The sequence below is a fragment of the Narcine bancroftii genome, chromosome 1, assembly GCF_036971445.1.
Source record: "Narcine bancroftii isolate sNarBan1 chromosome 1, sNarBan1.hap1, whole genome shotgun sequence".
Taxonomy (NCBI): Eukaryota; Metazoa; Chordata; class Chondrichthyes; order Torpediniformes; family Narcinidae; genus Narcine; species Narcine bancroftii.
In genome coordinates this window covers 442441357-442467869 of record NC_091469.1, presented here as the reverse complement: position 1 = coordinate 442467869, position 26513 = coordinate 442441357, and the positions used below count along the sequence as shown (strand labels likewise).

Genomic DNA, 26513 nt, shown 5'->3' with positions numbered 1-26513 from the left:
TCAGAAGAGTTGAATTTAATTTGCCATTCCTTTGTTTAAGGTGACAACATGATCTAGATCAACTGAGAAAATGGGCAAAATTCTTCACTGTCTACCACACCACCCAACGTTGGTGTGGTACTGATCATGCCACGTAACATTCTTGTTCAAATCATAGCACAAATGTAACAAACAAGTAGACTCGGCATTAACCCCTCTCATGCACTATTGGTCACAGGCAATTCAATCTGAAAAACTACCTTCTACTAACCACTCTCTAATTCCTTCCAGCAATCCAATTTTGTATTTAATTGGCCAGCTCACCTTGGATCATCCAGACAAGCCCACCCTTTGGAGCCTTGTCAAAGACCAGGTCCAGATAGAATATATCCACTGCCCTGCTCTCATCAGTCCTCTCAGTCACATGTTCAAGGAACTCAATGAAACTCATGAGACACAATTTTATCTATACATAGCCATGCAGACTATCCCTAATTATTCCTACCTCTCCAAATGCAGATAGATTCTATCCATTAGAATCCCCACCAATAACTTCCCATACACTGATGTTGGGCTCACCAGCGTATCATTCATGGGCTTGTCGGTATACCCTTTCTCAAAGGCACATTTGCCACAATCCAGTCCTCTGGTACCTCACCTGCAGCTCTAACAAAGGTACAAAAATCTCTGCCAGGGCCCCAGCAATTGCTTCCCACAATGTCCTTGCATATACTTCGTCAGACCCCAAGGGTTTCTCCATCTTTATGTGCCTCATGAACGGCAACACCCCTTTTGTTATGCTGATGTTTTTCAGAAAACGACTATTTTATTCCTTGAACTCTTTAGTTTCGAAGACCATCTTCATGAGAAGCCATCATTTTAAGACTGCCCATCTCCCATGGCTCCATACATTGATACATCGCCTATTCTCACCCTAGTTATCATTTTACATAGATTATTTAAAGGTTCTCGTTCAGCTCATCTGCCAAGTATTTCCTCTTTGTGCGCTCCTGATTTCCATCTTGTGGCCTCCCATATCCTTTACATCCCTGCTGCCGATACCAGACATAAATCTCCATCTTTTTCCTGACCAGAACCTCAATATTCCTTGTCACCCAGAGTTGCCTAATCTTATCAGTCGTGCCCTTCACTCCAACCAGAATACATTAGCAGTAACAACATTTCGAAGAAGGCATTCCTTTGGAAGGAAAGTGCAATAATAGATCATCAAGTTATGAAAGGCATTGAACAATGAAAACTTACAGACACAAAATAAAGAGAAGGTTGTGGGAACCCACCTTTTTTCTATCAAGGCTACCTGAAGTTTGGCTTGGCTTTGGAAAACCTGGTGTTGTTGACCACCGAGTGGGATTTTTGCGCGATGGTTCTGATGAATTAGGATTAGGTCCTGTGACCGAGGACAGAAGACCAACCAGTGCAGGGTCACTGCTTCGTCGCACATGGAGCGGCATATCTGAAGGGGAAAACAAAACACAGCAACTTCAGCATTTGTCAGATTTTGTTTTTAAATTAATTCTTTTTTTTAAATTTAAACAAACAACATAGTAACAGCCCATTTTGTCCCTATTTATCCCTGGTAAGTTTGAAACAGTGGGAGGAAACTGGAGCTCCTGGGGAAAACCCACACAGACGCGGGGAGAACATAACATCTCCTTAGAGACAGGTCCCAATTGAACCATGGTCCCAATTGCTGGCGCTGTAACAGCGCTGTGCTAAACGCTATGCTAACTATGCCGCCCCCAAAATCAGATTCACCGTCACAAACATGTTACGAAATTTATTGTCTGCAACAGCATTACAAGTATAAATTTGCTATAAATTACATTTTAAATAAATAAATAGAAAAGTTCAAAAGAGAGAGAAGTGTTGCAGTGTCTGTGGTTCATTGTCCATTCCAAAATCTGATGGCAGAAGGGAAGCTGTTTTTGTCACGATGGGTGTTTGTCTTCAGGCTCTTGTACATCCTTCCTGATGGTAGCAGTGAGAAGAGAGCACAACCTGAGTGGCATGGGTCCTTGGGGATAGAGGCTGCTTTCTTGTAAAAATTATAATCAGTGAAAGGCCACAAATAACCAGCACTAAATTTGCAAAGCAGCTGCTGCTTCAAGAACTTAATAAAGCTGCTTACAAATGCAACCTTCCTATTTTCTCAAGAGAGAAAAATCCCTTTCTTATCATGCATCTTCTTCCTAAGAAAATGTATGTCCATCTTCTCCAACGGAATGTCAATGATCTCAAAGAGAGTTTGTGGCTTACTCCACAAATGAAGCCTGGTCTTCAAAGAATTTCTGGCATTTACATTTTTTTGTCCTTTAATAACTAGTATATGGGAGGAGTCACGTGATGGAGTAGTGGCCGGACGGTGAACTCCAGCCCTCTCCAGAAAAGTCGGGAAAAACAAGAGAAAATACAAAGGCACAGAAATACAAGTTAAAGAAAAGTGAGTATAAAGGTGGAAAGAAGATGGAGACAAAAGGAGAAAAATCAAAATCAACGGAAAGAAGAGAGGAAGAGAAGACAACGGAGGAAAAAGGTGAAGGCCTTACCTGTCCGAAGAGGCCCGCGGTGGAGAGAGGACCCCACTACCTCAGGTCGGTAGAAAAAGAACTACAACAATGGCTCACAGAGCCGAGTAAAAGTGCGCAACCGTGCATGCGCGACTCCTCGCGTATGCGCGATGCGCATGAAAAAAAACACACCGACGGGAGGGGGGACCAGCTGGGGAGTCGATCTCCACAGCCGGCAACGACAGCTGCAGAACACCTGCAGCAAGAAGAGACCACAGAAGACAATGGAAACAAGAAAGAAGAGGAGGAAAGGGCATCAAAGAAACAACAGATGGCCAACCCAGAGGAAGAAGAAGAGGAAGAATACAGTGAAATAGATAAAGGGAAAGGCAAGGTAAAGGATATACTTGCTCTTGTTAGAGGATACATGGAGTCATTTAAAGAATGGCAAACACAGGAATTCAATGATTTAAGAAGAAGAATAAACAACACAGAAAAGAAAATAAATAAAATGGATATGACCTTAACAGAAATGGGGAAAAAAATGGACAAGATGGAAGAACGGGCAATAGCAGAAGAAATGGAGGTAGAAGACTTAAAAAAGAAATTGGAGGAATCTAATAAAAAAACTAAAGAGACACAAGAATTACTAGCCCAAAAAATAGATATAATGGAAAATTATAACAGAAGAAATAACATAAAGATAGTGGGCCTTAAGGAAGATGAAGAAGGCAAGAATATGAGGGAGTTTATAAAAGAATGGATCCCTAAGGCCCTAGGATGTCCAGAACTACAGCAAGAAATGGAAATAGAAAGGGCACATAGAGCATTGGCCCCTAAACCACAACCACAACAAAAACCAAGATCTATTGTAGTAAAATTCCTAAGATATACTACAAGAGAAAAGGTACTGGAGAAGACAATGGAAAAAGTAAGAGAGGGCAACAAACCACTGGAGTATAAAGGGCAAAAAATCTTCATTTATCCAGATATAAGCTTTGAACTCCTAAAGAAGAGAAAAGAGTTCAATACAGCAAAAGCGATTTTATGAAAGAAAGGATATAAATTTACACTGAAGCATCCTGCAGTATTGAAAATATTTATTCCAGGACAACAAAACAGACTGTTCTCGGATCCAGAAGAAGCACGAAAATTTGCAGAACAATTACAAAAATAGACTGAGGGATGAAGACGGGTAATGAGAGTAAAAATGATCACGATTGATATGTATGTGGGTAAAGACAAAAATAGACTGAGGGATGAAGACGGGTAATGAGGGTAAAAATGACCACGATTGATATGTATGCGGGTAAAGAGGTATAAGAGTGAATAGAGACAATGGGCATACGTGAAAGTATCTGTAATTAGAGGAAAACATAGATAGTATAGACAAGAATTAATAAGGGAAGGTAATGGAATAGAGAGAATAAGGAGGGAATTAAAAGAGTGACCTTTGTGACATATAAAAAGTGAAATCTTTTCTGGGGGGGGCTGGGTGGGGGAAAAGAGCGGTCACTGCAAAATCAGTTGATGCTTGCGAGTGGATTCGCAAATCCAAATGGAGAGGGGAGATGTGGTTGTCCGACAAGGGATAAAGGACAACTCAGGAGGGGAAGGAGAGGTTGGGGATAAAGAAGATAGAAATAGGGGAATAAGGAAAATGTTGGAGGTTGTAGGAATGTTGTCTGATAAAGAGTTGAAAATAAGAAAACAGAAATGGAAAAGGAGGAAAGGTAATGATGGAAAAACGGAAAGAGAAGATAAACAAAATATAAAATGGCTACGCTGAACTATATGACTCAAAATATTAATGAAATACATAACCAAATTAAAAGGAAAAAACTACTAAATTTACTGAAAAAGGAAAAAATAGATATAGCATTTGTCCAAGAAACACACTTAACTGAATTGGAGAACAAGAAATTAAAGAGAGATTGGGTAGGACATGTAACAGCAGCATCGTATAATTCAAAAGCAAGAGGAGTGGCTATATTAATTAGCAAAAATGTGCCATTTAAAATAGAAGAGGAAATAATAGATCCAGCAGGGAGATATGTTATGATAAAATGTCAGATATATTCGGAGCTTTGGAATCTACTTAATATATATTCACCTAACGAAGAAGATCAAAAGTTTATGCAAGATATCTTTTTGAAGGTAGCTAATACGCAAGGGAACATACTAATAGGAGGGGATTTCAATCTGAATTTGGATCCAAATATGGATAAAACGGGGAAAAAAATTAACAGGAAGAACAAAGTAACCAAATTTATAATTAAATCAATGCAAGAAATGAAACTTGTGGACATATGGAGGAAACAAAACCCAAAAGAAAAGGAATACTCATACTACTCGACTAGACATAAAACATACTCAAGGATAGACCTATTCCTGTTATCAGCCCACATTCAAGGGAGAGTTAGGAAAACGGAATATAAAGCTAGACTATTATCGGACCACTCACCCCTGTTATTGGCAATAGAGCTAGAGAACATCCCTCAAAGAATGTATAGATGGAGATTAAACCCCATGCTACTTAAAAGACAGGATTTTAGAGAATTTATTGAAAAACAATTAAAAATGTACTTTGAAGTAAATACAGAATCAGTGGAAGATAAGTTTATACTATGGGACGCAATGAAAGCATTCATTAGAGGACAAATAATAAGTTATGCAACCAAGATGAAGAAGGACTATAATCAGGAAACAGAGCAGTTGGAAAGGGAAATAATAAACATAGAAAAAAAATTAGCAATAAAGGAAGATACAACCAAAAGAAGAGAATTGGCGGATAAAAAAATAAAATATGAAACATTACAAACATATAAGGTGGAGAAGAATATAATGAAGACAAAACAGAAATATTATGAACTAGGTGAAAAAACACACAAAATCTTAGCATGGCAGCTTAAGACAGAGCAAACTAAGAAAATGGTATTGGCAACAAGGAAAAAAGACAAACAAATTACATATAATCCAAAAGAAATTAAGGAAAACTTCAGAGAATTCTATGAACAATTATACCGAACTGAAAACGAAGGGAAAGAAGGGAAAATAGATGAATTTTTGACTAAAATTGAACTACCAAAACTACAAATAGAGGAACAAAATAAATTAACAGAACCATTTGGAACAGTAGAAATACAAGAGATAATAAAAAATTTACCAAATAATAAGACACCAGGAGAGGATGGACTCCCAATAGAATTCTACAAAACATTTAAAGATCTAATAATACCGCCCCTCCTGGATGTAATCAACCAGATTGATGAGACACAAAACTTACCAGATTCATGTAAAACAGCAATAATTACAGTGATACTAAAACAAGGGAAAGATCTACTCTCACCAGCGTCATATAGACCAATATCTCTGCTAAACACAGATTATAAGATAATAGCTAAACTATTAGCAAACAGATTAGCAGAACAGGTACCGAAAATGGTAAATTTAGACCAAACTGGATTTATCAAAAAAAGACGCACAACAGACAATATTTGTAAATTTATTAACTTAATTCATGCAGTAGAAGGAAATAAAGCACCGGCAGTAGCAGTTGCTTTAGACGCAGAGAAGGCCTTCGACAGAGTAGAATGGAATTACTTGTTCAAAGTATTGCAAAAATTCAGTTTACCGGAGAAGTATATTAATTGGATTAAAGCATTATATGAGGGACCGTTAGCGAAAGTGACAGTAAATGGACATGTATCAAAGCAATTTAACTTAAGCAGGTCAACGCGGCAGGGATGCCCACTATCACCATTATTGTTTGCGCTAGCTATAGAACCACTAGCAGAATCGATAAGAATACATAATAATATAAAAGGAATAAAAATAAAAGACAGGGAATATAAAATCAGTCTATTTGCGGATGATGTGATAGTGTACTTAACAGAACCAGAACTATCAATAAAAGAACTATATAAGAAATTGAAGGAATATGGAGAAGTGTCGGGATACAAGATAAACGTAAATAAAAGTGAAGCAATGCCTATGAATAACGCGGATTTCTCAAAATTTAAGGAGGAATCCCCATTCAGATGGCAAATGCAGGCAATAAGATACCTAGGTGTGCAAATAAACAAAAATCTAGGCCAATTATATAAACTCAATTACAATCCACTAATGAAAAAATTACAGGACGATTTAGAGCATTGGAAAGAGCTACCACTAACACTGATAGAAAGGATAAACTGTATTAAAATGAACATTTTTCCAAGGATACTATACTTATTTCAGGCATTGCCAATACAACTGACAGAAAAATTCTTCAAAGAGTTAAAGAAAATAATAAGGAGATTTTTATGGAGAGGGGGGAAACCGAGGATAGCACTAGATAAATTAACAGAATGGTATAAACAAGGAGGCTTACAATTGCCAAACTTCAAAAATTATTATAGAGCCGCACAATTAAGGTACCTATCAGATTTTTATCAAACAAGGGAAAAACCAGACTGGACGAGACTAGAATTAGATAAAATAGGGGAAAAGATACCTGAACACATATTATATAAATGGGACGAAAAATTGGTACAACATAGAACTTCTCCAGTATTACACCGTCTCCTCAATATATGGAAGAAGATTCATGTAGAAAGAAATAAAATAAATTATCAAATACCAAAACTAATATTGACGCAAAATAAGCTACTCCCTTTTACAATAGACAACCTTTCCTTTAGAAAATGGGAAAAAAAAGGGATTAAAAGAATAGAAAATTGTTTTTCAGGAAGTAGATTCTTATCCTTTGAACAAATGAGAGATAAGTACAATATAACTGGAGATACAGCGCTGGCATATTACCAACTGAGATCCTACTTGAAAGATAAATTAGGAAGCAATTTGAGTTTACCAGAGGGAAGTAACCTTGAATATGTGATTACAGATACAATGTTAATCAAAAGATTTATAACAAATATGTATATCAAACTGCAAGAAAAGGAGAATGAGGAAACAAATGGTAAAACTAAACAAAAATGGGAACAAGATTTAAATATAAAAATAAAAAAGGAAACATGGGAGAAATTATGTTCTGGAACGATGAGAAATACAATAAATACGAGGCTGCATATGATACAATATAATTGGTTACACAGACTATACATTACACCGCAAAAGTTAAATAAATGGGACCCAACAGTATCTGATAGATGTTTTCGATGTAAAAAAGAAAGGGGAACAACAATTCATGCAATCTGGACATGTGAGAGAGTAGAAAAATTTTGGGATGATCTCAATCAGATATTAAATAAAATAACAGAAAACAATATACCAAAGAATCCAGAGATCTTTCTCCTAAGTAACATAAAGAATAAAGAATTTGGAATTGACTTGGAAGATGCACAAAAAAGATTTGTCAAGATAGCCCTAGCCGTAGCAAAAAAATGTATTATGTCAACCTGGAAATTGGAAGATAATTTGAAAATACAACAATGGTATATAGAAATGAATAAATGTATTCCATTAGCAAAAATAACATATAGTTTAAGAAATAATATTGAAATATTCGAACAAGTATGGGAGCCTTACATTAAATACAATAGCAAAAACCTACCGGGAACAAACATTACCTAAGTTGATGGAAGGAGAAGAAAAGAAAAGAATGGACTCAGTAGAATTTCTGGTGTATTTTTGTTGAATGACAACATTGTCTGACTGAATTAATGCAACCTAGATTGTATACCTAAAATGGATGAGAGGGGGGGGGTGGGGGGTGGCTTGGGAGGAGGGAGGGGGGGGGAGAAAAAGTCACTGTAAATGTATGAAAAAGAAAAAGTGTATATCTTGGCTATTGTGATTTATGGTGTGAAAAATAAAAAAATTAAAAAAAACAAAAAAAAAACTAGTATATGAAACTGAGAAGGATACGGTTCCACACCCCACATTAAAGGAGTCAGCATCTAAAGCTGCTACCTACATCAATAGAGATGTTCTTATTTCAGGGAGCCATCAGGGACAACAGGATCTGCAACATGAAGACCTATGACTGAATGCAATTTAGTCACAGACGCTATCAATACCAAAATATAAAACTGGTCACTTCAACTATGTATATCATGCAGGACCACAGTGATCTGGAAGCACATGAGAGAATCTGGTGTAAAAAAAAATCTGCAGGAGGAATCATTGGGAGGAGAAAAAGAAAAGCCAACATTTTGGGGTCACAACTCTTCATGAAGACTGAGAGTACAAAGAAAGATAGGGAAGGGGAGAAGGGAAGGAGCAAGGGAAAATCAGGGGGGTCACATGGAAAATGAATCATGGGGTTGGAGACAACTGGAGGGTTTGTTAACATTTCTCTCTTTTACATACATATTTTTTCTTGAGTACAGGTTTTTGCACCACCGCTAAGTAGAAATTCTGCCTGGCCCACAGGAGAAGGAATCTCAGGGTTGTTTGTAATGCCATGTATGTATTCTGACAATAAATCTGAACTTTGAACAATTCACACCTTGCAGCAAAATTGGTCCCATTCAAGTTTGCCCAGCATCCAAACCAGTCCTTGACCCTCGACTATATCCTGGCCCACCTAGAGAATGTTGCTTCAAACACCAGGCTGTTATTCATTCATTACAGCTCAGTGTTCAACACAATGATGCTTCAAAGGCTGGTGGATAATCTAGCCTCATTGGACTTCAAGGCTGAAAGACCAGTCTGTCCAATGGCAGCCAAATCTCAAGTCTCATCACGCCGAACAGTGGCACAACTCAGGGCTATGCTGATTTAGTTTTTAACAGAGTCATCAAGATTGCGGATGATACAACAGTAGATGGTCTCATCAGCAACAATGAGTCGGCTTACAGAGAGACGGTTGGGTGCCTCGCAAAATAGAGCAAGAACAACAACCTGAGTCTCAATGTGGACAAGAAAAAGGAGATGATTGTGGACATCAAGAGGATGAAGGTCGACCACTCTCCATTACTCATCAATAGTTCTATCACAGAGAGGGTGGAGAGCACAAAGTTACTTGAAGTTCATACAAAGGGAGGAGGGGAAGGGGAGATTGGGGCTAAAGAAGTTATAAATAGGAGAATAAGGAAAATGTTTGATGTTTTAGGAATGTTGTCTTATAAAGGGTTTAAAATAAGAAAACAGAAATGGAAAAGGAGGAAAGGTAATGATGGAAAAACAGAAAGGGAAGATAAACAAAGTATAAAATGGCTACGTTGAACTATATGACTTTAAATATTAATGGAATACATAACCAAATTAAAAGGAAGAAACTGCTAAATTTACTGAAAAAAGAAAAAATTGATATAGCATTTGTCCAAGAAACACACTTAAATGAATTGGAGCACAAGAAATTAAAGAGAGATTGGGTAGGGCATGTAACAGCAGCATCGTATAATTCAAAAGCAAGAGGAGTGGCTATATTAATTAGTAAAAATGTGCCATTTAAAATAGAAGAGGAAATAATAGATCCAGCAGGGAGATATGTAATGATAAAATGTCAGATATATTCGGAGTTTTGGAATCTACTTAATGTATATTCACCTAACGAAGAAGATCAAAAGTTTATGCAAGATATCTTTTTGAAGGTAGCTAATACGCAAGGGAACATACTAATAGGAGGGGATTTCAACCTGAATTTGGATCCAAATATGGATAAAACTGGGAAAAAAATTAACAGAAAGAACAAAGAAACCAAATTCATAATTAAATCAATGCAAGAAATGCAACTTTTGGATATATGGAGGAAACAAAACCCAAAAGAAAAGGAATATTCATATTACTCGGCTAGACATAAAACATACTCAAGAATAGACCTATTTTTGTTATCAGCTAGTATGCAAGATAGAGTAAGAAAAACAGAATATAAAGCTAGAATACTATCGGACCATTCACCCTTAATATTGACAGTAAAGCTAGAGGACATGCCTCTAAGAATGTATAGATGGAGATTAAACCCCATGCTACTTAAAAGGCAGGATTTTAGAGAATTTATTGAAAAACAATTAAAAATGTATTTTGAAATAAATACGGAATCAGTGGAAGATAAGTTTATACTATGGGATGCAATGAAAGCATTCATTAGAGGGCAAATAATAAGTTATGTAACCAAGATGAAGAAGGACTATAATCAGGAAACAGAGCAGTTGGAAAGGGAAATAGTAAATATAGAAAAAAAATTAGCAATGAAGGAAGACACAACTAAAAGAAGAGAATTGGCGGATAAAAAAATAAAATATGAAACATTACAAACATATAAGGTAGAGAAGAATATAATGAAGACAAAACAGAAATATTATGAACTGGGTGAAAAAACGCACAAAATCCTAGCATGGCAGCTTAAGACAGAACAAGCTAAGAAAATGGTATTGGCATCAAGGAAAAAAGACAAACAAATTACATATAATCCAAAAGAAATTAAGGAAAACTTTAGAGAATTCTATGAACAATTATACCGAACTGAAAACGAAGGGAAAGAAGGGAAAATAGATGAATTTTTGACTAAAATTGAACTACCAAAACTACAAAAAGAGGAACAAAATAAATTAACAGAACCATTTGGAACAGTACAAATACAAGAGATAATAAAAAAATTACCAAATAATAAGACACCAGGAGAGGATGGACTCCCAATAGAATTATACAAAACATTTAAAGACTTATTAATTCCGCCCCTCCTGGATGTAATCAACCAGACTGATGAAACACAAAGCTTACCAGATTCATGTAAAACAGCAATAATTACAGTAATACTAAAACAAGGGAAAGATCCACTCTCACCAGCGTCATATAGACCAATATCTTTACTAAACACAGATTATAAGATAATAGCTAAACTATTAGCAAACAGATTAGCAGAGCAGGTACCAAAAATGGTAAATTTAGACCAAACTGGATTTATCAAAAAAAGACGCACAACAGACAATACTTGTAAATTTATTAACTTAATTCATGCAGTAGAAGGAAATAAAGCACCTGCAGTAGCAGTTGCTTTAGACGCAGAGAAGGCCTTCGACAGAGTAGAATGGAATTATTTGTTCAAAGTATTGCAAAAATTCAGTTTACCGGAGAAGTATATTAATTGGATTAAAGCATTATATAAGGGACCGTTAGCGAAAGTGACAGTAAATGGACATGTATCAAAACAATTTAACTTAAGCAGGTCAACGCGGCAGGGATGCCCACTATCACCTTTATTGTTTGCATTAGCTATAGAACCACTAGCAGAATTGATAAGAATAGATAATAATATAAAAGGAATAAAAATAAAAGACAAGGAATATAAAATCAGTCTATTTGCGGACGATGTTATAGTGTACTTAACAGAACCAGAACTATCAATAAAAGAATTATATAAGAAATTGAAGGAATATGGAGAAGTGTCGGGTTACAAGATAAACGTAAATAAAAGTGAAGCAATGCCTATGAATAATGCGGATTTCTCAAAATTTAAGGAGGAATCTCCATTTAGATGGCAAATGCAGGCAATAAGATACCTAGGTGTACAAATAAACAAAAATCTCGGCCAATTATACAAACTCAATTATTATCCACTAATGAAAAAATTACAAGACGATTTAGAGCATTGGAAAGATCTACCACTAACACTAATAGGAAGGATAAACTGTATTAAAATGAACATTTTTCCAAGGATATTATACTTATTTCAGGCATTGCCAATACAACTGACAGAAAAATTCTTCAAAGAGTTAAAGAAAATAATAAGGAAATTCTTATGGAGAGGGGGGAAACCGAGGATAGCACTGGATAAATTAACAGAAGGGTATAAACAAGGAGGCTTACAATTGCCAAACTTTAAAAATTATTATAGAGCCGCACAATTAAGATACCTATCAGATTTTTATCAAACAAGGGAAAAACCAGACTGGACGAGATTAGAATTAGATAAAATAGGGGAAAAGATACCTGAACACATATTATATAAATGGGATGAAAAATTGGTACAACATAGAACTTCTCCAGTATTACATCATCTCCTCAATATTTGGAAGAAGATTCATGTAGAAAGAAATAAAACAAATTATCAATTACCAAAACTAATATTGACGCAAAATAAGTTACTCCCTTTTACAATAGATAACCTTTCCTTTAGAGAATGGGAAAAAAAAGGGATTAAAAGAATAGAGAATTGTTTTTCAGGAAGTAGATTCTTATCCTTGGAACAAATGAGAGATAAGTACAATATAACGGGAGATACAGCGCTGGCATATTACCAACTGAGATCCTACTTGAAAGATAAATTAGGAAGCAATTTGAGTTTGCCAGAGGGAAGTAACCTTGAATATGTGATTACAGATACAATGTTAATCAAAAGATTTATAACAAATATGTATATTAAACTGCAAGAAAAAGAGAATGAGGAAACAAATGGTAAAACTAAACAAAAATGGGAACAAGATTTAAATATAAAGATAAAAAAGGAAACATGGGAGAAATTATGTTCTGGAACGATGAGAAATACAATAAATACGAGGCTACGTATGATACAATATAACTGGCTACACAGACTATACATTACACTGCAAAAGTTAAATAAATGGGACCCAACAGTATCTGATAGATGTTTTCGATGTAAAAAAGAAATGGGAACAACAATTCATGCAATCTGGACATGTGAGAAAGTAGAAAAATTTTGGGAAGATCTCAATCAGATATTAAATAAAATAACAGAAAACAATATACCAAAGAATCCAGAGATCTTTCTTCTAAGTAACATAAAAAACAAAGAATTTGGAATTGATTTGGAGGATGCACAAAAAAGATTTGTTAAGATAGCCCTAGCCGTAGCAAAAAAAATGTATTATGTCAACCTGGAAATTGGAAGATAATCTGAAAATACAACAATGGTATATAGAAATGAATTAGAAAAAATTACATATAGTTTAAGAAATAATATTGAAATATTCGAACAAATATGGGAGCCTTACATTAAATACAATAGCGAAAACCTACCAGGGACAATCATTACCTAAGTTGATGGAAGGAGAAGGAAAGAAAAGAATGGACTCAGTAGAATTTCTGGTGTATTTTTGTTGAATGACAACATTATCTGACTGGTTTAATGTAACCTAGATTGTATACCTAAAATGGATGGGGGGGGGGTGGGGGGTGGCTTGGGAGGAGGGGGGGGGGAGAAAAAGTCACTGTATATGTGTGAAAAAGAAAAAGTGTGTAGCATGGCTAATGTGATTTATGGTGTGAAAAATAAAAATTTTTTTAAAAAGTTCATACAAAGGGCGACCTATCCTCGGGTCACTACACATTCTATTAGTCGGGAAGTGCAGTAATGCCTGCATTTCCTTAAGGAGGTTGACTAGGGCAAGGCTACCAACCCCCATCTTGACAACATTTTACAAGGGCAAAATTGGGACTGCCTCATCTGGCTGCATCATTGTGTAGTGTGTGGCTGCATAGCATCAGACCAGAAGTCAATGTAGAGAATCATCAAAATGGCCGAGAAGATGACTGAGGTCTCCCTTTCCTCTATCAATGACATTTACCGAGAGTTTTGCTTAAATAGGGCTCAAAAATTGTACAAGTCCCTTTCCATCCAGCACACAGTATCTACAACCCATTACCATCAAGGAAGTACAGGAGCATTAAAATCAGGACTGCCTGACTGGGAAATAACCTTCCCACAGGCTGTGAGATTGACGAACAGTATCATGTAATTGAATAAATCATTCCAAAATATTTATACGTATTTATTTCAAATTATATCAGGCAACGTCCAACCACATATACGTCCATTGTCCTATACAGTTATAATAGAGTTCAGAAATCCCAATTGGAGAAAGGGATGTAGCAGACGTAACCGGACATAGCAAATGCAACAACTTCCTGCACGCAACATGTCTATCTCGTGTCTCTTGTATACAATGTGACCAAACTGTGCATTAATGGCTTATGGAAAAAATACTGAAGCGGTATGTGCATCACTTTAAGGGATTTGAAAAAGATGATGAGATTGCAAAGATTAATAGAGCTGTTGTCAACAAAGTAATTAGAGGAATTAGGGGATATGGGGAGAAGGCAGGTAGGCGGAGTTAGGTCATAAATTAGATCAGCCATGATTGTATTGAATGGCGGAGCAGGCTCGATGGGCCATTTTTGGCCTACTCCTGTTCCTACTTCCTATGTTCCTATGTACACAAAAACCTGTACCAGCAACAACCTCCAGACTCACTCAGCACTACATTAGCCCTGCAAGCTCCAATTATTTTAAGTACAGATTATATATTAGCCTATGTATAATGTATATTTACAATGTATTATATTATGTAGACAGTACAGAATTAACCAATTTAACCCATATATTACCTTGCCAGATACATTAGCTGAAATACAGGTACACGATCCTTTATCCGGAACCTGTGCGGGACAGTGTGATCCGAATTTTGAATTTTTCTGGATTTCGGAAAGCCAGATTTAAACCCACTCGAATTTTGCTGCCATATCCACCCCCACCCCCTTCCAATCGCGCTATCGTCTCTCCCCCCTCACCCGCCCGACTCACGCTGCCAGTCTCTTCCACCTGCCTGACATGCACTGCCAGTCTCACCCACCTCGCCCGACTCACGCTGCTGGTCTCTTCCCCCCCCCCCTCGCCCGCCCAACTCGCGCTACTGGTCTCACCCACCCGACTCACGCTGCCAGTCTCTTCCACCTGCCCGACATGCACTGCCAGTCTCACCCACCTCGCCCGACTCACGCTGCTGGTCTCTTTCCCCCCCCCTCGCCCGCCCAACTCGCGTTACTGGTCTCGCCCACCCGACTCTCGCTGCCAGATTGCCTGACTTGCGTTGCCGGTCTCCTCTCCCCGACTGCCTGACTCGCGTTGCCGGTCTCCCCTCCCTGACTGCCTGACTCGCGTTGCCAGTCTCCGCCCCCCCCTCGCCCAGCCGAACCGCGCTGCCGGTCTCCCCCCCTCGCCCGCCCGACTCACACTGCCGGTCCTTCGTGTGCCCTATCTCTCTCCCCAGTTTCTGGATTTTGGAGCTTTCCGGAATTTAGATGTCCAGATAAAGGATTGTCTACCTGTACAGTACTGCATGTGTAGTGTCTTGGCAATTTAGTCAAAATAGATACCGGTAGACCACAGTATCACATATAACTTTGCTCAGTATATAATATGGTGTTTACACGTCCAAATCTCATAACATCCAATTTCACAGAATGTATCATGGACATTAAGCGATGCATGACTGAATTATTATTATGTGCTATGTATTGTGTGTGTATGTGTGTACTCAGATAATAATGAACTTGAACCAGAAAGAGAAAACAGAAGTAGCCGAGAAGGAAGAAGGGACATATTACCTGTACCTAAAATTGGAAAATTCAATATTGAGCTGTGAATTGGCAAGGGGGAGTTTGAGGTATTGTTCCTACAGTTTATATTATGCCTCACTCTGACTAAGCACAAGTCAGTGTGGGAATGCAAAGGGGAGCTGTAATGGCATGAAACTCCCAGTTTCATACCAATGTAGGATGGCCATTGTAGAACAAGAGCTCAGATGTTCTTCAAAACAGTTGCCAAAGTCTTGGTGCTTGTGAATCTGCCTCAGCTGGAAGGGCGGTGTACATCTCTGATTTTGCTGAGGAAGGATGTGAAAGAGCAAGATGTTCATCATACTGGATGACAGTAATGTTCCCAGGACAAGTATATAGCATTGCAAAATTAGCACAATTAAAACAGTGATGTCATTTTACAACCAACATCAGTATCCCAATATAAAACAAAACAATATCTGCTCTAAATCATAGTTTGAATTGCTGAAGAATATCACAGCAGGGAGAAACAAGATGGATTATTCCCAGTCATTTAAAGTGCTCAACACAAAGGCTTAAGGGTGAATCAAATGCTATTTAAAATAAAACTAATTCAGGATTGGGAGCTCGATAAATGGGAAGGTGAAAAGTAGGGAAAATAAATGCTTCACATTTGCCGCTTTCAGGTGGAGTAGCCAGGAGTTTGCTGAGAAGCAAAATTCAGGTGGCAGTGCTGAAGGTGCTGTTCTGGCACCTGAGAGGTCTGCAGCGGGGGAGAGGCGCCACGGAGCAAACGCCGGCTCCTGTCGACTGTGGTCGCAGTCCCACCTGCTTTCGGGAGCCGAGGGGGAGAGCTCGGAAGCGGAGAATACACCTACCCGAGGAGGGTTGGGTAAGTACTCCTCGGGTCAGGGTTCTTTCTCTGCTTTCAGGTGACCTCCCAACAGCAGCATTCCGGTATTTTAGATGGCTTCACGTTGGCTATTCCGGCCACCTGAAAGTGGCTATTGAAATAACTCACGAGATTATCAGTTCCACAATGCAGTTCATTTTAAGATTATGTGAATGCAAGTGATACAAAGGCAATTCTGGTCATAACCAAATGATTGCCTGGGCAAATGCAGCCTTTGCAGTCCATAGCAAGTTCCATCAAAATATATATGGTCCCAAAAACACAAGGTGGAGAATTGAGGAACATTTTTTTTAAAGAGTGGAAGGCCTTTCCTCTAAGTTTAGAACTATATAATGCCCTGCTGTAACAACTAATCTATTCATCAATGCTTATTTAATACTATCATCCTGACTCACTCTTCAAATTCATCACCAACCAGTGTGATTCATAAAATGCTGACATTCTGATTTCACACATCTGCCAATGAATGGTTGGAGCACAACACTGAGAGAAAGGATAAGATGGCACCATGTTCATTTTTCTGACAAATGGCAGAGGCAGTTGCAAGTTGATCCGGATCAGCAATTGAGTGAATGGGAATGAAGGTGATGGGAGCAAGGAAGGAGTATGATGACAGATGTTCTTTGAAAACTTCAAAAGATCAAAACAAATGTTTTGAAATTGAAACCACCAACAATACTTCAAAGAATGTATTAATGATTCAAAAATTTAAGTATGCCAATGGTTTTACCTCTGACCTCAGAGAAGAATGGTCAAATTGCAGCATTAATCCAGCACACTCCGGAATTTTGTGCTGCAGGAGCAGCGCATTTTCCAGGCTGATGGACTTTTCTTCGATTATAATACTCCAACGCACTTTCAATTTTTTTTTCCCCGGCTGTTACACAGTAAAATAATAGATTTTCCAATAAACCATTGACAGAATGGAGAAACAAGGGAGTGCGAGAACCAGGAGCACCAGTAAGTAGAAAAGTAGCATAGGAGCTTGGAACCGGGGGTCACAGTAAGTCCTAGGTAGTGTGCAATCTGCTGCCCTCAGGTATTAAAGGCAATGCAGGAGTCACACCCAGTCAGCCAGATGCCAGACTATCAGTACTTCTGAATGATTGAATAGCAGATTATTAAAGTTTTACTTCATTGCAAAGAGAAATTGTTTGACACCACCTGCTGCTATCAGGCAATAGTTCAACAACATCCCTGGTGCCTAATAAATTTGATTTAATTAATTTTTAAATTAAGTGATTTTAATCAACTTTCCAAACATTATGTAATGCTTGAAAAAGATTGGATTATGCATACGATGGGAGAAGAACATGATATGCAAATAACATTTTCAAAAGTGGCTTTTATTTCATGCCAAATACTTTGAAACTATCATACAAATGTAATTACACTAGCTGAGCACAACATTTATATTTGGGCAAGATAATTTGCTGAACATTAATTGTGGTGTGGTATACCATCAAAGAATCAATTCAAGTCAAGTTTATTGTCATCTGATTGCACAGTAACAACCTGAGGAAACAGTATTCTCCGTTCTCAGTGCAAAAACGCAGACTCACATCCAGAAATAACACATAGAGACAAACAATACATATGCAGGACAAGTAATCATATATACAAATAAATAAATATTGCTTCATGACTATGAGGGTCTGGGTCGGTTAGTGTGTGCAGTTACTTTGGTCATTCAGCATTCTCATTGCCTGAGGGAAGAAGCTGTTCCTCAGCCCGGTGGTTCTGATACTTGTGTATCTCTTTCCCGACATTCATCTGGACCTCTAGTAGCTGATTTTTTCCCCCGAGGATTAGTTCATTATTGGCTTAAATTGGCAACCTCTCAAGTTATTTCAATGAGTGCATGAAGAAGGCTGCAAACAGAGCAACCCAGAGAGTTGCACTGAACCTTCGACAACAATCTTGGAAGCTGCATGTTGAACTATGAACTAAATATGCACTGAAAAAAAATAAGATTTCTCTCATTTTCACCAAATAACTTTCAGCACCTAACAAAAGCACTTTTTCAACATTAAGGATTTTAGGCTGGATCAGCAAAATTGAATCTCACACAGTAAGCCTGTTACATCTATCTTCATACAACCCGATAACAGAGTCAGAGTGCTGAGTTGTTTCAGTTTTTCCAGATAAGTTGATGGTAAAATTAATGAGCCAGGCTGATGGCTAGAAAGACAATTTTTATATCTAACTTAGAAAGACGGTAATGATTTATATCATAAATGTAATCAGGATATACTGGAGATTTATTCACAACCAAGCAGAACCCACTTCACTGATACTTTCATTACTTCAGGCCCATGCCTTTTTCCAAAGTGTCATAAAATATTAATTCTTCACATGATTAGCAACGCATAAATAACCTCAGAAGTATTTACTGCATAAAAATTTAAACATCTGAATGAATTTCTTTCAGATATTTTACATTTATAGTTTTCAAAACTGGGTTTTCTTGGGAAACTGATGCTGGGGTTGAAGAATTGTGCGAAATACTGCACCTTCAGAACGAGCAACACAACGAGCCTCCAGCTTATGTAACAAATGGGCCAGGAACACAAAGGGCCATTTCATTGTTGGATCCATCAATGGGCACAACAGAGACATCACAATGTCACCCGCAAACTCCTACATTTAGTGGAATATTTTTCTCAAGAATGCTTTTGATGACAAATAGGATCTTTTACAGAAGTTATCAATCTCAGAATTGATCTCAGATGCATCACTTGCAACACCGACCCAGATACACACCACATTGTTTTCATATCTCATTTCATTTTGATGGAAGATTTCAATGACTTTTGCTTTGTTTACATCCTATTCAGGAGCTATTGTGTTTTTTTTCAAGTCCCCAATTTATATCCATTTTCATTTTTTTTCTGCAGTTATCAGTAGATTTTTCTTTACATAAAACTCCTTGCCAAGTTTGTATGCCAATGAGCCAAGTTCAAATCCACCACTATCTGCAAGGATTTTGTACCTTTCCCCAATTTTCTGTGGGTTTCCTCTGGATACTCCGGTTTCCTCCCACATTCCAAATATGTACTGGGTTAGAAGGGCATTTAGAATGGGTGCATTTGGGTGCCACCGGCTCATGGGCTGGTCACAGATGCAATATACCTTAGTGTCAGCAGAATGTGCAACCATATGACGTAGAAGCATGATTAGGCCATTTGGCCAATCTAGCCTGCTATGCCATTCGACAATAGCAGATTCATTTTTTTTCTCTCTCACCTCCATTCTCCTGCCTTTTCCCTGTAACCTTGGGTACCCTTGCCAATCAAGAACCATTTAAATCAGTGATTCTCAACCTTTTTCTTTCTACTCATTAAGTATTCCCTATGACATTGGTGCTCTGTGATTAGTAAGTGATTGCTTAAGGTGGTACCAGGTACCAGAAAGGGAAGGCGAGAGGGGGCCGAGGGAAGGAGAAGCTCCTGAGAGGACTGGCGCGTTGACGGCTTCCTGATCGTGTCAGAGGTTTGAATGTGGAGTTCAGGTAACTGACGATTGACTGGTCTGTTTGGATGCAGAGGCTGTGGGAGTACGAGAGGTAAATCCACGAACACTAAGAAGGCCCTTTCATACAGTCAAAACACCTGAGTGTAAAGGCGGAGATTCTTCGTCCTTGTGTAGGGAGATTTTCTTCCATGAATATGCCCTGGCCGGCTCCAGGACACCAACTGCAATCCCTCTCGGGGGAAGGGTCAGTGGCAGAGCACTGCACTCCACCACCCTGCATGAATTTACTGCCACTGCAAGCGACTGGCGAGGGGTGGGTTGATGACATCATGGTGACTTCGTCAACCCGCGACTCATCCCACTCACCCCTCTCCCTCCATGACCCCCTCAGGCCAGGAGCGGCTGGCGGGAGCTGACAGGGCAAGGGCAGCCGGCAGGAGCTATCAGGGGGACGGCTGGTGCGGGCCAGGGGCCGATAGGGCAGGGACGGCTGGTGGGAGTTGTCAGGGCTGGGATGGCCGGCAGGAGCCATCAGGTGCGGGCTGTGACAGCCTTACTGGCCATTCCGGCACCTCATCGGACTGCATGTCAGAGCTTAAATACATGGCAGAGCAATGGCTGTCTTCCCTATTCATAATCCCCCACACAACTTATCCGCTCTGCATTTGCCAGAATGGTTCCAGCTGCGTGGGGGATTATGCCACATATTTATGACAGGCGGCGCCACGGCAACAGTTGCTCTGGATGGCACCCGAGGCACCGCTCTGCATAAAAGCAGCACTGGACCAGCCTTTTAGGGCTATTCCATGAACGGGTTTTTAAAATTTTTGTCCACCTCTGCAGCCAGCCTCAAAGCAGATTGAAAACACTTAGCGACTCTGAAGGTACTCACTTTTTGCTTCTCTTTCTCTGTCCGTAAGGGATGGTTCAGCTATTGGCGAATCTTTGTCGGCCTTAAGGCAGACTAAATGTAATATTGTATATTTTTACATCTATTTTATTACATGACAATCAAAGAGTCTTGAGCTCAACCTGCTTGTTAAATCTTGCAGGAATCCTGCACTAAGGCTCACTTTTTGAATTCTCTCCCCGTTAAGAAAATAGTCTGCATTGCTCTTCCTTCCTCCCAAGTGCATGACCTGACACTTCCCACCAGTCTATTCCACCTCAAATTCCTTGCTCATTCTCCCAACATGTCCCACTCCTTGCTTCCTCAACAATACTTGCTCCTATACCTATCTTTGTATCATCTGCAAACTTGACCAGAAAATCATTATTCCATATTTCAGATAATTAGCATTAAACTAGAAAAGTAGCGGACCCAACACCAACCCTTGCGGAACACCACTTGTCACTGGCAACCAGCCAGAGGTGGCTCCCTTGATTCCCACTCTGCCTTCTGCCAGTCATCCAATCTTAATTCATGCCAGCATCTTTCCTGTAATGGCATGGGCTCCTATCTTGTTTAGCAGCCTCATGTGCAGCACCTTGCCAGAGGTCTTCTAAAAATTCAAGTAAACACCATCCATTGACTCTCCTTTATTTGTCCTGGTCAATATTTCCTCAAAGAATCCAAAAAATTTGTCAGGCAAGATCGCCCCTGAAGGAAACCCTGTTAATTCTAGACTATTTTATCATTTGTTTCCAAGTACCATGAAACCTATTCTTCATAATGAACATGAAAATCTTACCCATCACTGAAGACTGGCAACTACTGAAGCAGTTGGAAAGAAGATGGCAGCTAACAAAGACAAAGGGGGGAAATGGCCAAACAAGGCCTTTTCCGCTCCGTAAATGGTTATATGGTTATAAGGCATATCCCAACTTCTCCAAAGACAAGGTTAAGGCACACGGATGTGTGCCTGTTAAACATGCAGTTAATATGACAGCAGACTCAAGACTGACAAAGACTCAAGTTTTGATAGCTTACAGAGCCAGCTGGAAAAAAAAACCTAAACACTTTTTCGAAACTTGTAAAGCTCAGCAAAGTTTTCTTCAATCTACATTTTGTTGAAATAATTGCACAGCAACTATGATTCTTTCAAATGAACAGCATGCGCTTTAGTCAAAAACAATCGTTAGGTTAACCTTTTCAATAACTGAGAGGTTCAATGTGGTTTGGTTTAATAAATTGACTTGCATATTAAATATAAAACCATTGTTTCACTTCAGCATGCTTTACTTCTAATCAAATTGATTTTATATCATCAGTGCAGGTGGTGAAAAGGTCAGGAGACTGCAGACATACTTGATTATTTTGATGATGTGCCCAAAATACAAACAATGCAAATGATCAATAATTGCTTCCTACCCTGATTGAACATTGAGACCAATTACTTTCCATATAAATGATTATTTTTTTCTAATGTTGCTTCACTTCTTTTTCATTTTTATAGAGTTTATGTAATATGTGTTGATATGTATTTAGTTCCTACATAAAACTGATTGAATCCAAACTTTCTTTGATTGGAGTATATTTTGCACATAACTTAGTTTAATAATTTGTCCATTCTACATGAAGAATTCACATTGAGCCATTGAGCCCTCCAAGGTGAGTGCATATGCAAATTTGTTAGAAAGTATTTGTAGTTGCACAATATCTGAAGTGATGGAAATAATGATATTGAAGCAAAATGGAAATGTACCTTGCTCAACTGGGAAAGCATGCTTCTCAGATACACAAAGATGGACGAGTGGATAAAGGTGAGGATTGTGTCATGATACAGTTGGAATGATTTTAAAAAAGGAGCAAATATAGCCAGGTCCATCACAGGTTCGGACCTCCCATCCATTGCCAGCATTTACAGGAGATGTTGACTCAAGTAGACAGCCAACATCATAAAAGACCCCAATTGGTCTGGTCACAAATTCTTCTCCCTATTACCTTTGGGCAGAAGGCACAGAAACATTAAAACCATTTCCTCTAGTTTCAAGAACAGTTTCTTTCAAACGGCTGTCAAACATGAACCTCTCCTCGTTGTACTAATCAGGGACTGTTCCAACAGCACAAAAGGACTGCCTGCAGCATTGCAAGTCACATTTGCACCGGGATTATTATGAATATTTATAATTTATCTTATGTATTTGTCTCTTTTCATTCAATTAACTTTACTATTACAGTTTTTTCATCACTGTTCAGTAAGAATTTTGTTGCATATGTACATTGCACAATGTGTCTACCAATAACTCATTCTGGTTAGTTTTATTTAATCTGTCTCCTATGAGATCAATAATCAGGCACAGAGGAAAAGTAAAGCATTTGCAAAATGGTGAACATTAAACAATGGATTATAATATTGGGATGCATCAATTTCAAATAGTAAGACAGTAAATGAAAACTCAATGAGAGTTCTTCTTCACAAAGAAGAACAACAGAGATGTATAAATATTTCTGGAAGAGGTACAAAAACCAGCATCTACATAGAGCCTCAAATATCAAGCAACTTAAGAGGAAGAGAAGTTGGGGGGAAAAAAATCACTGGTATTCGAGAGAAAAATCAGAAAGTGGGAGTAAGGAGGTGGATTGTTGTGTTCCACAAGCATCAGTGCTGATTAACATTCAGATTTTGGGATCAAAGAAAAGGTTTGAAATTTGTATGCAATACCAATATTGAGGGGGAAAAAACCACCAGTTTAAAGGACATAAACTTGATGAATTGGCAAATTAAATTCAGCACAAATCAAGCAAGATAGCACAATCAGATAGGAAGAATGGTAATTTTATGGGGATTCTTAAATGTGATTAAGTATATTGCTGTCCATCAATGGGAAAAGCACACTTCAGTGAAGAGAGGATGGGTACAGTTATCGGTCTGGATATTAGCGAGATGGAGAGTGACATTTGGAAGAATATACTTAAATAGACACTGAGATTCAGGGTTAATATTTTTGCCACTTTATATTTACTTCTCTTCACAGTTCCACGTGAAAAACTCCAGTTCTACCATCACTTACTTTGTGACCAACTAGTTTGCAGAAAGCATTGCATTTTCACTCCGCAAGTTGAAAGCTGAGATCACAAACTAAGCAACATAGGAAGAAGCACACTTGGTCTCCTATAGATACTGAAAAGAACGGCTGAGTTCATCGGCGTTTCGGGGTGTTTTTAATGCAATAGTGACAGCATCTCTCGACTTTCTTGGAGACGTATGACTTGAGAAAGCCTCTTCGGCATTCATGAATGTGATTGAGGATAAATACATTAGCAGTTTAAGCTTTGCATCAATGATAATACTTGGACTTTGTTTATTTAATATAACATTTGGCACATTTGAATAACTGATGTGAATGTTTTCAAGAGTACACTGAGAACTAACCTCCTGAAAAATACAGAATGATATCGGGAAGGTCATACAGTATGACATATCTACTGATCCACTGATTTCAGCATGGTAATTTTAACTGTATTCCAACAGTTTCCAAGCACAGAGGTTGTGTCAACATGAGGCATTCTTGTGTATTTTGGTAATTATGCTACTTTGTTTCTATTAATGCCAAAACAAATAGTGTATACAATAGGATAGAAGTGACATTAATACCACCCATGTTTGTATAATGGGTTCCAAGATTCAATGACCACTTTCTGTATCCACATTTCCAGCTGCTTGATACAAGCATCCATACGTTGTGATTTTTGGCAAGGTGACACCAGTGGCAGGATATTTTCCTCATTCACTTAATTTTGAAAGAAACAAATGGAATCAAAGCATCGCAGTTAGCAGGACACAGTCTGTAATGAGTATGTACGTTCTCCCTGTGCCTGCCTGGGTTTCCTCTGGGTGCTCTGGTTTCCTCCTACCATTCAAAAACTGGGTGGTCAACTGGGTGGCATGGGCTCATGGGCCGAAAGGGCCTATTAACATGCTGTATGGCTAAATTAAAATTAAAAATAAAGGAATGATTCAAAGAAGCGGGGGATAAAGAAGAAAAAAGGAAAAAGTGCAAGACTGTTCACAGTCCAGGAAATCCATAAAAAGTTTTACACCCATTCAAGAGCTTCTCAAATGTATAGTGTGAGTGACAACTGATTTGTTAAAGGTTCCATATCCAGATGACTAAAACTTTTCTTTAAAAACAGTACAAGGGCACTTGATATGAATGCATGTAATATTCAAAACAAGGCTAATGAACTTGTGGCACAAATCAGTACAAAGCGGTATGATTTAGTGGCCATTAGATGAACATGGTTATAGGGTGGAGAAGATTTGGAATTAAATATCCAAGGCTATCAGGTATTTGGAAGGAGAAAGAATAGCCAGGAAGTTAAAGGGGTAGGGGTTGAGCTGTTAAACGTGAGATCCTGGTGATAACAAGAGGCAATATTTTCGTTAAGGATAAATCTTTCTTGGAATTCTTTGAAATGTCAAGGCTAGATAAGGAGGCAGTGGATGTCATGTATTTGGATTTCCAGAAGGTATTTGACAAGATGCAGCACATGGGACTACTTAACAAGATAAAAGCCAATAATATAACAGGAAACACACCAGCGTGGGTTGAGCATTGGCTGATTGGCAGGAAGCAGAGAGTCAGAAAGAGATCATATTCTGGTTGGTTGACAGTTACTAGTGGTCTTCCACAGGGGTCAGTGTTAGGGCTTATTTTTATGTTGTATATTGATTTAGATTATGGAATGAATTGCTTTGTGGCTGTTTATAGATAATACGAAGATAGGCGCAAGAGCAAGTAGTGTTGAGGAAAAAGGGAGGCTACAAAAGGACCTAGACAGTTTGGGAGAATGGCAGAGAAGTGGCAAATGAAATACAATGTTGGAAAGTGTCCATACATTGGTAGAAGGAATAAAGGGAGAGCTATTATTTAGATGGGAGAAAATCCAAAATTCGGAGGAGCAAAGAGACTTGGGAGTCCTCGTGCAAGATGTGAAGGTTGAGTCAGTGGTGAAGAAGGCAAATGTAAAGCTGGCATTCATTTCAAGAGGAATAAAATATAAGAGCAGGGGTGTGATGCTGAAGCTTGATAAGGCATCGGTGGAACCTCACTTAGAGAATCGTGAGCAATTTTGGTCTCCTCATCTAAGACTGACAGAGGAGGTTCATAAGAAAGGTTTGAGGAATGAAAGGGTTATCACATGAGGAATGTTTGATGGGTCTTGGCCAGTATTCGTTGGAATTTAGGAGAATCCCATTGACATATTTCGAATGTTGAAAGGCACAGGCAGAGTAGACGTTTCCCATGGTCAGACAAGTAGGCACAAATTCAGGATTGAAGGCCATCCACTTAGAATAGAGATGTGGAGAATTTTCTTTTGCCAGGGGGTGGTGAATCTGTGGGATCTGATGCCACAGGCGGTTGTGGAGACAAAGTTGTTGGCTGTTCTTAAGGCAGAGGAGCAGAATGTTTAAACCACCTGGGTCAAGATT

General features: G+C 38.5%; 1 protein-coding gene across 9 annotated transcripts in view; it reads right to left on the bottom strand.

The window, feature by feature from the left end:
- Window positions 1–26513, bottom strand: part of pard3aa (par-3 family cell polarity regulator alpha, a) — a 912377-nt gene that overhangs the window by 482678 nt on the left and 403186 nt on the right. For all 9 annotated transcript variants that reach the window (XM_069914429.1, XM_069914431.1, XM_069914432.1 and 6 more), the window contains exon 4: window positions 1278–1453. In XM_069914429.1, the coding sequence (XP_069770530.1) occupies window positions 1278–1453 (176 nt within the window). The remainder of the gene's footprint in view (window positions 1–1277; window positions 1454–26513) is intronic.